General features: G+C 45.5%; 1 protein-coding gene across 1 annotated transcript; it reads left to right on the top strand.

Annotated features, from left to right (window-relative positions):
- Positions 1-1357: 1357 nt before the first annotated feature.
- socs7 (suppressor of cytokine signaling 7) lies at positions 1358-15477 on the top strand (the record flags this gene model as incomplete). The annotated part of the gene is made up of 9 exons (XM_084558376.1): positions 1358-2913; positions 3599-3678; positions 7927-8031; positions 9515-9649; positions 9810-9955; positions 10092-10260; positions 12511-12639; positions 14319-14454; positions 15357-15477. The coding sequence occupies 9 exons, from the start codon at positions 1358-1360 to the stop codon at positions 15475-15477; spliced, it is 2577 nt and encodes an 858-aa protein (XP_084414502.1).
- Between the last annotated feature and the right edge of the window lie 489 nt (positions 15478-15966).

The following is a 15966-nucleotide window of genomic DNA, read 5'->3' as shown; positions in this document are numbered from 1 at the left end:
ATAAAACCTGCAAAAGTGGAAAAAAAAGATGCCATACAGTAGTAGCACAAGAATGCATGGACAGTAAGAGAGAAGCATTTATTAGTTGTTTTTTAAAAGTCATGCTTCAGATTAGAATATACAAATAATCTAAATAAAAATATCAGCATTCATGATTCAAATCCTGGACGAGCCTTCGTTAAGGTCGAGACCCAAAGTGGAGACCAACATCAGACCGACCGATGAGACGCAGAGACCCTGTCCATGCCTCTTCAGACGAGGCTGATCAGGACAACCATGCACCACCTAAAGACACTTAGACTCTGACTGTGAGACCGGTGGAGGAGCAGAGGGACGTAACTGAGACCAGATATGTTGACACTGTATTTGGAAAAACCTTTAGTCCATCCCTGGTGGACGTCTTTATTTATTTGTCATGACTCTGGATTATTGCAGCAGCCTTTGTGTGAACACTGAAGGTCTACCTTGAGGTCTACGGTCGGTCCCAGGGGCCCGGATGAAAACAAAAGGGGGGCATTTGCAGTCAGGGGCCCCACGGCTGTGGAATGATCTGCCTGAATAAAAATCAGGTCAGCTGACTCTGAATTAAGATTTTAACTATATTTCCTTGTGTTTTAATTGTTCTGCTTTGTATTAACTTTGTTTTAAGTGCTATACAAATAAAGATGATGATGATTATTATTATTATTATTATTATTATTATAAATCCTGTTTTCCATGATGACATGATCAGGGCTAGACTCTCTGGTTTTAGAAAGCAGCAGATTATAGAACTAGAGTCATATAATAAACTGATTGTCTATGAGGTGCAGCTTTAATAACAAAACCCAGTTTAACTTTGAATTTTATTTTACCTTTATCATTTAAAAAAGCAAAAAAACCAAATCAGTGCAGTGTGAGTCAGAATCAGGTAACCCTGTGATATTAAAATGCCACAGACGGATTTATGGTTCTCATCATCGGGGCTCGTAAAGCGGTATTATGGGCTGAGCGGAGGAGGAGGAGCGGGTGGGGCCTGGCTGGGAACACAGAGGCTGAGACTGTGGTCACTGACCGGAGACTCCACGGGCTTTTATTCCACTAAAACCAGACCGCATGTCTGACCCAGGGGTCCGCCTGCTGACTGCCGGGAGCAAACTGCGCACATCTCCCCAGATATCCGACAGATGGATGCGGTCCTGTCTTAGGGGAGGAGGATGAAAACATCGCCTGATAGATTTTTTTTGTGGCATTTTCGCTCTTAGCCTATTTATGGGAGGCTTGGCCCTTTCTTTATAGCAGGAACGAGATCTCCGCGGTTAGCTATGTGAAGAGCAGATCGCCTGTAATTCTCGCTTCGTGATCCTGACTAATAATTATGAACAACGCGCAAGATATGTCGCCCGATTTCGTGTTGATGCGCCTGGTTTCCGCGGCCGAGGATGACCGCTTGGACGCAGAAAACGGGAATCTTCCGCCGGGAGCGGTGGTGGCAGGGCTGGGGAAGGAGGTCCTGGCTCACAGCGGCGTCAAGGCGGGTCTGGATATCAGCCGAGATCCGGGCCTGGAGCATCCCAGCGGCGGCCACCTGAACAAAGCCCAGCCGAGCAGCGAGGGCTCGGCTGCACCTGACTCCGCGGGGACGGAGAGCCGAGCCCCGCTGTCCGCGCCTCCGCCGCAGCAGAGCTCCATGGAGGCCCAGGGCTTTGACTTCGCTACCAGCCCCGGCCTACGGCCTCAGCTGCTGGTTTTCTCCAATATAATGCGGAACGGAGAGGGGATTTTAGAGTTAGACCGTCTGAACCAGACGAGGGATGCTCTGGACCAGAGCCCGGGCTCTGGCTGCTCCGGCCCAGCTGTGAATAACAACACTCTGAGTCCCAGGGACGTTCAGCAGCAGCAGCAAAACCTGCTGGACCGGACATGGGGGGCGCATCCGCCAGTCTCCGTTTCTGCGGAGATGCAGGGAGCTGCGGAGCTGTGCCGCGGGCATCCTCTCATCACCACCCCACCCGAGTGGCCGGTGTTGTCGGAGAGATCCACTGCTCTCACCGTGATCGACTCTAAATGGGGCTGTGCCACCAGGGACCGAGAGGGTGCCGTGTTCGAGCTGGCCCGGCGGTTCGGGAAGCTGGGGGTCGGTGCGGTGCCCAAGATGCTTTTCAAAGCAGGGGAGCTCCCGCAGTGTTCGTGTCAGGGTGCACACGGCCCGGTTGGAGTGGGAGTGGAGCCCGGCGACGACCCGACAGAGACCAGCGACGCTCTGTTGGTGCTGGAGGGGCTGGGGAGCGGGGACGTGGACGGCCTGGGCATGGACGAGTGCCCGGAGGACGAGACCGACGATGAGACCGGGCGCCGCGAGTTTTTACTCAACAGGAAGAAGGAAATAGTCCAAAAGATGTCCGGATCTTTCTCCATCAGCAGTTTCCAGCTGGAGCTGAGGAGGCCGGTGGAGGACATGGCTCCGGCGGCGTCAGAAGCGGCGGCGGCGGCGGTGGCGCACCTTGGCGCGCAGGTGTGTAGCCTCCACGGGAACCTATCCAGCCGGCTCTCACAGGTAAGCTCTGGGAACCCGGAGGTCGCCACGCACGTCTCAGCCAAGTCACCGTCGCCTACGCCGGTCCAGAACTCACCGTGGGCCACGAGCCCAAACCCGAGCCAGGCGTCGACACCCAGGAAGCGGCCGGAGCGGTGCACCAGCGCGCCTCGGACTCCCACGGGCCGGGCCGCGGGTGGAGAAAAGCCGCTCAAAGTTCCAGGGAAGTCCAAAAAGGGCTCTTTAAAAATCCGACTGAGTAAACTATTCCGGACTAAAAGCTGCAGCGGCTCCAGTCACCTCCTGGACAAGAGGCCCTCGGTGACCTACTCAGTGTCTTCTGCAGGGAGTCTGGTGGACATGGCGAGCACGTCTGGTGCTGAGCAGGATGCAGACAGGTGAGAAGGTCCTCCATGTTTGGTGACTAAGGATTAAGATCAGACTAGTCTGTCAGGGATGAATCCAGGTCCAAAATCTGGGCAGGTGTAGTTTACAGAAAAGGAGAAAGATTGAATGATTTATAATGTAAAATAAAACAGATTTCTGATTTCTAACCAGCCCTGACTTTCTCCATCGTCAAACAAACCAAAGATAGGCGACCTCAGAAACTTAGAAAACAAAATGGTCCAACTTCTAACCCAAACCCAAAATATGATTTGAACAGCTGAAAGCATTAGATATGTTTCCTCTAAGCTGGATAAATGTTGTTTTCTAAGAACTTTGAATAACTTTCACCTGGCAGCTCTTCCTCTCTCCAAACGCTGCTATTACACATCATTAGTTGGAGACATTTCCCTCCGTGGCTTGTCCTCCTCTGTCCTCCTCGCTGCCTAGTCGTCATTATTCACCGGAGAACACTGAAGGAAGACTGTGATTAAAAAAACATCGCTTCAGAAGTTTTGGAGTGCCACAGCAAAAGAGCATCAAACAGAGGAGGAGGAAAAAAAAGAGAAAGAGATCTGCAGGAGAAAAGTTTCTGAACGTCTGCAGCTGCTTTACTAATGCTCCTTCTGCTCACTAACTCTCTTCTCATGGTTTTTCTTTCTTCTTCGTCTTCTGTCCATCTTGACGACTGTCCCGCAGCCACAGCCAGCCCAGACTGACCCGGGCCCACAGTGCCTTCTCCCCTGCCTCCCTTTCTGCCTCCCTCTCTGCTTTCACCGGTAAGAGCTGCTCCTGTTTCACCAAGAAATATTCAGTTTACCATCAGGGAACGTAGAAAGAGACGGTGTTTAAGCCACTGTTCGACGCCGTTCCTTGAATTTTATTAATTATGAAATGGAACTGTGTCTATTTTTAAGGCACTTTACTTGAGTATTTTCCTTTTTGTGCAACTTCTGCATCACCACAGTTTAGATTTATCTGACGGCTCTACTAGTTTGCCTTTTAAAAGCCCCTGCAACCTCTCGACCTCGACCCACACGCCTCCTGCAGATCACATGCAGACCCTGTTTCCTCTGCTACTTGTTTGCTCATTTCTGTCCGGTGTTCAGTGTCATCACATAATTTGCAGCACAGCTCCGTCTAAACATCTAAACTGAGCGCAGGAGTAATCAGTGTCGGAAAACATGCACGGGTTGGAGAAAGATGCGCTCTGCTGCAGGATTAACTTCAGCTTCATTTGGAGAGAGTGACGTTTTGACCTTTCCTCTTATACGTACTATACTTAGAAAATGTCAGAAAAACATGGAAAATGCCCCTCACTGCTTCCTGAACAGCTGAGTCTGAACTAATGGAAAACAGGAACATTTACAAGCATACACCGATCAGCCACAACATTATGACCACTGACAGCAGAAGTGAATAACATTTAACAATGACCTGGCATTCATTGGTGTGGATGTTACTTAGACATGTAGCACCCTCCTAGACCAGACCAGGCACAAAACAAAAACAGTGTATATATACATACACATATATGTCATTGGCCGAGCAGCTGATCCGTTGATCTCTGGAGTGCTGCAGGTTCCCGGGGAGATGATATTTAGAAAATTAGAAAAGGCTTTATTGTCTTTGTATCCACGAAAGAATGAAATTGCAAAATTCAAGCGGAGCTTTTAAAAAGATATGAAAATACGCAAAATACTCTGCAGCATGCACTTAAAGGATAGTCCCATTCATAGACAGAGCAAGACCATAAATATTAAATGTATTGCATTTAATATTTAGTGATGTGGGATGCATGTTTGATGTCTCACCCAGACAGTCAGAGGAGAAGACTGACACGTCAGTTTCATTTCTGTCCAAGAAGTCGTGTGAAGACGCCAAGATTTGCTCAACATTTATAAGAACGGAGCCTTAATAGGTTCTCTGATGTACAAGGAACAACATCTGCATTCATTCATCATATATAGCAGGTCTTGTGTGAAGTATCCCACTATCCTTTTAACCACTGATGCCTCCCAGCCAGAAGGTTCTGGGTTCTAATCCATGTTCCGACTGGTTCCTTTCTGTGTGTAGTTTGCATGTTCTCCCTGTGTCTGCGTGGGTTCTCTCCAGGTTCTCCAGCTTCCTCCCACCGTCCAAAGACATGCTGGTTAGGTTCATTGGTGATTCTAAATTGGCCGTAGGTGTGAGTGTCTCTCTGTGTTAGCCCTGTGATAGACTGGAGACCTGTCCAGGGTGGACCCCCCCTCTAGACCAATGACAGCCGGGATAGACTGGAGACCTGTCCAGGGTGGACCCCCCCTCTAGACCAATGACAGCTGGGATAGACTGGAGACCTGTCCAGGGTGGACCCCACCTCTAGACCAATGACAGCTGGGATAGACTGGAGACCTGTCCAGGGTGGACCCCACCTCTAGACCAATGACAGCTGGGATAGACTGGAGACCTGTCCAGGGTGGACCCCACCTCTAGACCAATGACAGCTGGGATAGACTGGAGACCTGTCCAGGGTGGACCCCACCTCTAGACCAATGACAGCTGGGATAGACTGGAGACCTGTCCAGGGTGGACCCCCCCTCTAGACCAATGACAGCCGGGATAGACTGGAGACCTGTCCAGGGTGGACCCCCCCTCTAGACCAATGACAGCCGGGATAGACTGGAGACCTGTCCAGGGTGGACCCCCCCTCTAGACCAATGACAGCCGGGATAGACTGGAGACCTGTCCAGGGTGGACCCCCCCTCTAGACCAATGACAGCTGGGATAGGCTCCTGTTCAAGTGTTTACGTCTTCAGAATTTTCTACATTTCTGCATAAAAATGACTCAAAACATCTGCAGATTTTCACGCAAGTAATGAAAGTAGAACCCAATCAAACAACCGAAGCAGAAATATTATACTTGTGCACAGGGGCGGATGGTGTATAGGGGCGATTTGGGCGACGCCCTACCAGCTGGGAGAAAGAGGATTTTTTTTTTTACAAATTCTATCACAGAAAAAGTAGTTTTCAGTGTTCTAGACATAATATCTGTCATCAGAATCGTCAGGTTCAAGTCGCGTTTCAAATGGTCCCGCCTCTCTGGGCGAATTCATCAACGTGGAAAATCGCCCCAGCTTCTCCCATTGACTCTCATGTTAAAAGTTTTTTTTTCGGAAAATGAGCCTTCAATGCATTTTCAATGAGGATTTGGGGCTCGCCCTAACGCGCTTGAGTCATACGTAACTGAGCAAAGAGATGGCTGCTTGATTGGACAATTCATCAATCAATCACGTCCATCAGGAAGCATTCGCGCAATTTTCGTCGGTCGGCTGAATTGACTGTATATACTAGGTCGGCTGTGGAGAAGAAAAGGATGAAGGAGTTGGGACCCGACTGTCCGGACTTAAACATTTCGCAGCAGGCTAGCCTACTGATCGTGGGAGGACATACACAAGGAGCTTCACCTCAAACGTGTTAAACGGCTTTTTTTGTTTCCCCTGCGTGCTGTTTCAAAGTCCCGGGACAGAGATGTTATGGACTACAACGGGGATGAAGGACTTAAAACTAGGGCCGGGACTTTAACTTGTTAATTAAGATTAATTAATTACACAAAAATAACGGGTTAATCATTTTTTACGCATTTTAATCACACTTATTTTTGCACCGCGGAACGTTTCTCACTGGATGAGTTCGGCGGACCGATTATACTGGAGCACCAACTAGCGTTCATTACTTCAGACTACAAACAACAGTGAACATGAACGAAGAAGCTGATGAGACCGCTTTGGTTGGCCCCGTGGATGGGAAATTTCAGTCATTATTCAATGGTATACTAAAAATCCATATGAAAAAATAACTGTTCTCAGGTCAAATATTTATATGCGATTAAAATGTTTGATGTATTAGCATTTTTAAACTTGCTGGATTTTACAAGGCAAATAAATTAAGTTAAAACTTAGTTCCATGGCCCCATTTGTCTTTGTAAGGAGATGTTCTATTTTGTCTTTATTATTTTGTCAGAATGCACCAAAATGCTTAGTTTGTACGTGAAAATCACAAAAATCTACTGGGGGAGGATGCCCCCAGAGCCTCCTACAGGGGTTTGATTTACAAACTTTGCGCCCCCCCTAATACAAAATTCACCAGCCGCCACTGCTTGTGCATCTATTTATTCACGAAAATGAATCATTTCAGTGAGGTGTTAAAGTCAGAGCCTCCTTGTCTCCAGTATCTGCTGTGACCTCCTTGTCACTAAATGTTTCTGGTAACTGCTGATCAGTGGTCTACAGCAGCTTGGAGGAATTTTAGCCCATTCCTCAGAAATACTTTTTAAACGGCACTGAAAATTTTATGAAAAACAACATTTAATGTTTTAGTGTTCGTTGTATTTCTTCAACTTCCTTAAAACTTTCAAGCGTTCTTTAACTGATCTCATCATAAGACAGGATTCAGAACAATAGGAGGTAAGAGTGGTGGTTAAAGGTTCAAATAATTCATCCACAAACCACCAGACACATTAGAGCTTCACCCTGCAACGCTCCCCTCTGTGGGCTCATAGGAGGCAGGGTGAGCTGTTTGGAGTCATGTGTTTACCAGCTCATCTGATCTGTGAATCGATTTCAGGGGGAGGACGGTGGGGATTCGTCTCCTAATGTTTGATTTCGTCTCTTTCACTGCCAGTAACCCCCCCATCGCCCCCTCCTCCCCTCCAACGCCCCCCTCGCCCCCCTCGCCCCCCTACTGCAGAGTTTGACTTTGGTAAACAGTGAATCTGCAGCATCTCAATTAGCGGAGATGGGATGTTCGTCTTTATTGCAGCGATTTAGCCTGATTAGCTGGGTGTAATTTTCCATAAACATCCTGCCTGGTGCAGCTGTAATGGCACTTTGCAGAAGAGACAAAACAACATTTGCACAAAAACCCCTCTCCCTTTTACTTCTTCTTTTTCTTTTTCTTATCTCTTATACTCTCTGTATTTTCACTTTCCTCCTTCTCACTTCCACTCTTTGTCTCCTCCTTCCTCCTCGTCTGCTCCTCTTCTTCAGGTGAGACTGTTTCTCTGGTGGATGTGGATATTTCGCAGCGAGGGGCGAACACACCTCACCCTCCCACACCTCCCCCTCCTCCACGACGGAGTCTCAGTCTGTTAGGTACTGTTCCTCTGCTTCCTGTCGCTCTCTCTTTCTCTTCTCGTCTCATATAAACGACACGTATTTCTCCAAAACCAAACCTTTCCCAGCATCAGCGGGTTCAGATGAAACGTACTTATTAGTTTATTTTTCAGACGTGTATTTCTGGAGCCCGTCGACGCAGACAAGTTTTTGTAATCTGCCCTAATCTGATTGGAGGAGCTTTGAAAGGTCAGCGGCAAACTCCAGATTTAATTTTAAATCCGGATGCAATGACTCAATCGATGGCAAGATAGCAAAGAGAAAACAGTTTTTCCTCTCCTCGCTGGTAAACACTCTGTAACGGGGGGAAATGAACATGTTATGTTCTTGTTTGGACTCTCAAAGACCGGCTATTTTTGCTTCTAATGGTTTTGTTTTTATCGGTGACACAACAGATAACCAGCTAATTTTAAAGTTTTTGCACATTCAGTTCCTTTTTAAATTCAACATACAGTCTGACCAGTCTCTCACTGAGGCCACGTGAAAAGTGAGTCACAAATATTAGGACATTTTATTTACTGTGTCTCATGATTTTCAGACCTTTAATGTGAAACACAAGGTTGGAGTCAGTCACCAACTATATTTACCACAGTAATAGACAGAACGTCACAGGAGCTCATTCCTGCCTGTGGCCGTCAAACTTTAGAAGTCCTCCCGCTGAGTGTTGGTTGCTCTTAACGTTTCAGACTCTGCTATAATTTAATTTGGTTTTTATGCATCATACATTTTTATTTATTTATTTTATTTTTATTTTTATTTAAGTTTGTTGTTATTTTTCAATTTATTTTATTTTTATTTAGTTTTGTTGCATCATACACTTTACTTTATTTTGTAGTTATTTTTTCCATTTATTTTTCTTTTTATTTTATTTTGTTGTTATTTCTTCCTTTTATTTTTATTTTATTTTGTTGTTGTTTTTTCCATTTATTTTTATTTTTATTTTATTTTGTTGTTATTTCTTCCATTTATTTTTATTTTTATTCATTATTATTTATTTCCATTTATTTTTTTTATATTGTTATTTTATTGTACTTATTTGACTCTGTCTCCTTCCAACTGGAGCAGCAGCAGCAGCAGCAAAACAATTTCCTTGAAGGATTAATAAATGATTCTGATTCTGATTCAGTTTCAGCTGCAGGTTAATCAGTATTTAGTTTACTTTACTTACTTAGATGTCAGGCAGCAGGATGGAGCTGTGTTTCTACACCTCATGTTTATTAGCAGGACACGTGTCTTTAGCTCAGCTTTTCTTTGGTTTAGTGACATTTTTATTGATAAACTCTAAGAGGTAAAGTTTCTTCCTTCCTTTCCTGACTTCAATCCTTTTTCTCTTCCAACCTCTTCTTTCCTGACACTTCCTTTGCCCTCCCTCCTCTCCTCCTCCCTGTCCTCCCTCCTCTCCTCCCTCCTGTCCTCCATCCCTCCATCCCTCTCTCCCCTTACCTTCCTCTCCTTCCTCCAGATGACATAGCCGGGCCTCAGCCTGGGCCTTTTCTAGTGAGCGTCATGGGCGCCTCCCTGCAGTCCCTCCCCCTGCCTCTCCCTCCTCCTCCTCCTCCCTCCCACGCCACCATCCAGCACAGTCTCAGCCTCAATGGTAAGACGTGTCTGGGGGGGTGGGGGTTGGTGGTGGTGGCTGGGTGGAGGGTGATGGTGGGGTTGGGTGGAGGGTGATGGTGGGAAATCCTTGCTCTCATCTGAATAAACTGAGCAAACAGTGTTGGTTTAACTAACGTGACGTGTCGTCTCTGGTCTAGACACCTTCCTCCGGGCTCTTCCTCATTCAAACCCGTCGCCGGCTGATGCTCCGCCCACCTCCAGGCAGGCTCCGCCCCCGATGCTGTGCGCCCTGCGTAGGTCTGAGGCCAGCAACTTCACCGCCAGTCTGAGGGAGCTGGAGAAGGTGATGATGATGATCTGCTATATAACTGGTTTATCAGCAACTACACCGATCAGCCATAACATTATGATGCATAGTTGGATCAAACAAACGATGTCACTTCTCCTGACTGATTTATTTTTTGGTCCCTGACGTGCAGTGCGGCTGGTACTGGGGTCCCATGAACTGGGAGGACGCAGAGATGAAGCTGAAGGGGAAACCGGACGGATCCTTCCTGGTCCGAGACAGTTCAGACCCTCGGTACATCCTGAGCCTCAGCTTCAGATCGCAGGGAGTCACGCACCACACTCGCATGGAGCACTACAGAGGTGAGACACGCACACGTTTGACCTGACCTGAGTCACACTCGGGTAAATATTTCATCGTGACCTTTTACAAACGGCCTGACATGCACTGAACACAGACGCAGAAAACAAACTACAAAGGTCAGAAAAATGAAAAATGAATGAGCATCCTGAGTGAAAACACAACGCTGAGGCATGAATAAGTCACAAAACCTAACGTTCATATTTGCACGTGTGTGACAAAACCCAGCAAGGTTCATTTCTGAGTCACACGTTCATTATGCAGACATGCAACCATGACTGACACAACACGTTGACATCAGCAGCGCAGTCTTGTTTGCATGAACGCATCGCGGCCTGGAATGAATCAGAATCTCCACATGGTTGGACGTCTCCGCTGCAGACTGGCTGATGATTATGTCATGTCCTCATATTTTAGACATCTGATGAGTTCTATTTCTGCACCGTTCAGTAGAGGGACGGTCGTTTTTCTTGCTGTGTGACAGTGAAATGTGTGCAGGCATTAAGTGCAGAGATGGAGCAGGGACACGGTCGGTCCAGCTTAGCATAAAGACCAGAGGCACAGGGGAGGAGAGAGCTCAGAGCGGATTCTCTGCTCTGGTGAATGCTTCTCACCGACGCCTTAAATAAACTGCTTCAAACATTTAACTGGACTCAATGATGAAAGGTCAGAGGTCACAGAATCATGTTTCTGCCCTCGGTCTAACTAAAGAATTCATACTAATGTCTATGGCACAGATGTGAGGGAGGCTTTTAATCTGGAAATAAGGAAAGAGTTAAAGAAATACAGAAGCAGATATAAACAGATATAGTCACACATGCCTACAGTTATTTCCTGGAGGACGTTAACGGCCTGAGAACAAATACAACCAGAGCAGTGAAGACTTTCATTCAGTCTGTGTTAAAGCTTGTTTTAAAAGCAATGCTCGGTTTAGACTTCTGCCTCAATGTGATGCTGTAGCTGTAAAGTCCAGACCCTAACGTCGAAGACTGACATGCACCTCCTCAGAAATGTAACTAGACCAGAAGAGCTGTGATTGGTCCTCTTGGTAGCAGCGTGTTTCCTCTTTAGTGTTTCCAGCTGTTTCTCCATCCCTGCAATTTTCTAATTGATTGTTTTGGATCAGTAAAGATGGAACACATGGAGGAAAGGTTAACTGAGGAGGTTCAGAGATATAAACGTTTGTACGACTCGACTTTGGTGAAATTTCAGACAACTGGGAACGCTGGTGTCAGTGGTGTGGTGGTTAGCACTGATGCCTCACAGCCTCCAGAAGGTTCTGGGTTCTAATCCATGTTCCGACTGGTTCCTTTCTGTGTGTAGTCTGCATTTTCTCCCTGTGTCTGTGTGGGTTCTCTCCAGGTTCTCCAGCTTCCTCCCACCGTCCAAAGACATGCTGGTTAGGTTCATTGTGAGTGTCTCTCTGTGTTAGGACGCTTAAAGGTGCTTTTAGAGTACTGCAGGACATAGATGCTGTAACTTGCGCATATAGCCAGCGTTTTTGTTTCTACTTCCTGCTTCACCTTCAACAACGGCGACTGAAGCTTTCTCAGAAATTTCGCAGAAGACGAGTTGTACAAATGTTTGTACCTTCCAGCCTCCTCAGTTAACCTTTCCTCCATGTGTTCCATCTTTATTGATCCAAAAAAATCAATTTGAAAATTGTAGAGATGGAGAAGCAGCTGGAAACACTAAAGAGGAAACACGGGTCTGTGCAGGAGTCTGTGCCGTGGCCGTAGCCTCTGCGTCAACTTATCTGAAGAGTGTTTAAAGAAGGCAGCTGGACTTGTAGAGTTTTTAGAGAAGACATTTCACCTCTCATCCAAGTTGCCTTTTTTATTTAAACATTTTTTGGATAAACCATGACCTGGATGAGTGAGAACCTTCACAGACTGACCTCAGAAGTCTTAACCGCCTATTAGTTTACAACAGCTCGCTGCACAAACAAGAAAACACGTGCAAGTTAATAAAGTAAGAAAAGAAAACCGAGGTGTATTGTTTTCCAGCACTTGCTTCATGTTGCAGCTCTTAGCCACACAGAAAAGGTGCACATCTACTTTTGCACAGCTTGTCCATTTTGCGTCCTGTCCTCTGAGCACAGTTCAGGCAAAGCAGATCAGTCAGAAGTTTTTAAGACCCTGAAAGAAGAGAGAGAGAATATGAACGTTTGCTCTCAGCCTTTATAGTAATACAACATTATTTAACATTATTAAATGCTTAACCTACAGATAAACGTTCCTTTCTGTCTCCAGGGACTTTCAGTTTGTGGTGTCACCCGAAGTTCGAGGACCGCTGTCACTCTGTGGTGGAGTTCATCGAACGAGCCATCATGCACTCCAAGAACGGCAAATTCCTCTACTTCCTCCGCTCCAGAGTTCCAGGTAAATAAATAAATATATATATTTATATATAGGTCAGGCACGCTGTGTGAGTCAATCAAAAATGGATGTGAGCTGCCACTTAGTGAGAAGCGTTGGAGAGACGGAGGAGAGGATCTGAATATATGCGACCGTCTCTGTGTCTCGTCAATGATTCATGTTTGTGAGAATTCATCAGGATGTCGTTGACATTCATTTAGTACGAAGCGGCTGAGGTTAAACTTTCATGTCTTATAGTGAATTTAGTGACGTGCGTTGGAAACATACAGTCAGAGACGAGCATGCAGGTGTTTTACTGAACACTGGGATCATCAGGTAGAAAACAAAACGTCAAAAAGAGCAAAACTCTGCTGACGACTCCAGCTGCTTCCACTACAACACATTACAACACAAACCTGTAGGGACATGATTTAACTGAATCATGAAATAGTCAAATAATCCCCCAGCGGAAATGTGGTATTGACATAAATACAGAGTAAACATTATTTTTAGCTGCGGGTAGAAGAATTTGTAGCCGAGTGATTTTACAGAGCAAATCTTACATCTTCATAAAAACTGAAAAGATAGTTGAGCAAAGATTTTATCGTGTCCCATCTTGGCTGAATGTGGGTTGTGCTGTGTTTGTTTTGTGTTTGCATGGGCGTTTAAAAAGATTATAATATTTTACAGTGAGTTTTAGGCAGCGTTTGGTTTGACTCTCACTGCTATCAGAGTGTCATTTTTGTGGCTCTTTGCAGAAAACAAATCTAAAAGTCTAAAACTCTTGTAGCCGCTGAAGAGACAGACATGTGTCTCTAGAGTTGGTGGAGACCAAACCAGAGCTAAAAGAGTTGCTTTATAAGCTACTGCCGTTCTATGGAAATTGCAGCAGGTGTTTAGACAGATGAGTAACCCTGGTGGCTAAATACTACAGATCCAAGCTTTTAAAAAAGTTATAATATATATAGTTTAAGATTAAAAATGCATCAAAATCTTTACAGTGAGTTTTTAGTTTTGCTGTGGTGCTATGACTTACTATTTGGTTTGAATCTCACCGTTATCATAGCGCTGTTTTTGGCACTGTTTGCAGAAAAATCCATTCTTGTAGCAGCTACAGAGACAGATATGTGTCTCTAGAGTTGGTAGAGACCAAAACAGAGCTAAAAGAGTTGCTATGTAACCTAAAAGTCCACTTATTAGCAGCTAAAGAGACGGATGTTTCTCTCCAGAGCAGGTGGAGACCAAAACAGAGTTAAAAGAGTTCTAAGTTATCACCGTTTTTTTACAAAAATTGCTGCAAGTTTTTAAACAAGTCAATACTCCAGCCGATGCTCTCCTGTTTGAGTAACACTGGCTAAACGCTATAGATTCAAACTGTTTAAAAAGATGTGACAGATGTTTCTCTCCAGAGTCGGTGGAGACCAAACCAGAGCTAAAAGAGTCGCTGTTTAATCAATTTTAATCAATTACAAGTTATTAAACAAATAAAACATTGTTCAGTCCTTAATGGGCCTGGGGACTGTGCCTGAAAGTCGTAGAGAGGTTTCCAGCTGTAATTAACCTGGGCCATGAGTGATGGGCTACTGCTGCTCCAACACTGTACCGAGACCAGAGGCCACAGCGGTGGAGAGGCGGTCGTCAGGATCGATATATGTATGAAATCGAAATATGTATGAAATAATATTGTTTCCTCTTTGTTCCAGGCCTCCCTCCGACTCCGGTCCAGCTGCTGTACCCCGTGTCTCGCTTCAGCAACGTGAAATCACTACAACACCTCTGTCGCTTCTGCATTCGACAAATAGTCCGCATCGACCACATCCAGGAACTTCCACTGCCCAGGTAGGCAGCTCCCGATCAGTTCATATCAGTCTGCATGTACGCTATAACTCATATAACAGGTAAAGAACAAAGAAGGTGCAGCAGACTTGTTGCAGTGCTTACAATTGTGTATACTAACAAAATTAAGAAGAGAGAAGCTGAACTCGAGAGCTGGTTCCTGGCTCTGGACGTTAGCAAACTGATTTCAATAACAGCTGCTCCACCACTTGGTCCATACCTCAACAAATGTTTGATGAATCTATTGACTGGTGGAGATGCCTCATGACTTTGTTGATCCTCTGACTTCTTATCTACCCACCTTGATATAATTTAAGGTACAGACAGTTATGGTGAATCCCAGCATAGCCAGATTCATCTCCGAGAGAAGTGCACGTCAGAATGTAGACGTCAGCGTCTAGTTTTATTTCTCAGGGCACCAAAAATACAAACTGACAGAACATTTGATTGAGTTTGTGTAGCAGAATAACTGTGTTTAGATTTAGAACTCCAAGAAATCTGAAATCTTGAAACGATGATGTGCATTTTCACTATAATCTGAAGATTTTATAGACTAGAGAGAGCTGATAGATGCATTAAACTGTGAGTTTCTGTTGATTCGTTTACGTTTGTGAGACTTTTGTGTTTGAATCTGTTTGACTCTTAACTGTTTGATTTGATCTTTATGTGGTTTGAATACTTGCAGTTTCAGTTTCACTTTATCAGGCTGCCCCTACTAGTTATTAACATTCTAAGGATCATATTAATTCCCCTGTCTGGCACCCAGCTACACTTTTGATAAAACCTGCGATACACATGTTAATAATCTTCTTGGTTTTGCGTTTGGTTTCAACTCCTCACAGGACTCCTGTAACCCGGCTTTTGACTTTTAACCATTGTTTCTCCTGTGTCTGTGTTTTTTCCAGACCGCTGATCTCCTACCTGAGTAAATTTTATTACTACGACCCCGAGGAGGAGATGTACCTGTCAATCAAGAGCATCCGGAGGGTGGTGGGAGTCGTGCAGGAGGCCGAGTCGCAGACGTAGCAGCAGAGGTGTCGTCGGCTCAAGTGAGTGAGCTTAGTGCACTTCTTGATTTCTGCAAGAAAACTCAATGCAGATTCTTTTTGTGAACTTTGTGGTCCTGTTATATTTGAATCCTTTAAAGTACAACTAAAACAAGCTTCAGTTTAGCTTAGCATGGTTTTATTTTATTTAATTAACCACTGTTTGATATCACATTAATCTAGCTTCTCTTCATCTTGTCTCCGTCCCCTGCTGTCTGCAGGTTATTTATGGAGGACTTATCTGTACTGGCCCGCCAGTCCTGCAGCATCAGCCGATCAGAGTCCCTGGACACCTGCCTGTCCTGTCCAGCTGGACTGAGATGGACCCTCCTCTGTGTTAATGTGGACTAATGAAAGGAGGGAGGACAGTTTGCAGCTGGATGGGTGGATGGATGGACGGTGGGACAGATGTTGACAGGAGGACTGGGTCACGTCTGAGGGGGGACTGCAGGGATGTTCTCACCTGAAA

Source organism: Chelon labrosus (assembly GCF_963514085.1).
Source record: "Chelon labrosus genome assembly, chromosome: 2".
NCBI classification, from domain to species: Eukaryota; Metazoa; Chordata; class Actinopteri; order Mugiliformes; family Mugilidae; genus Chelon; species Chelon labrosus.
This window is presented reverse-complemented; position numbering and strand designations above follow the sequence as displayed.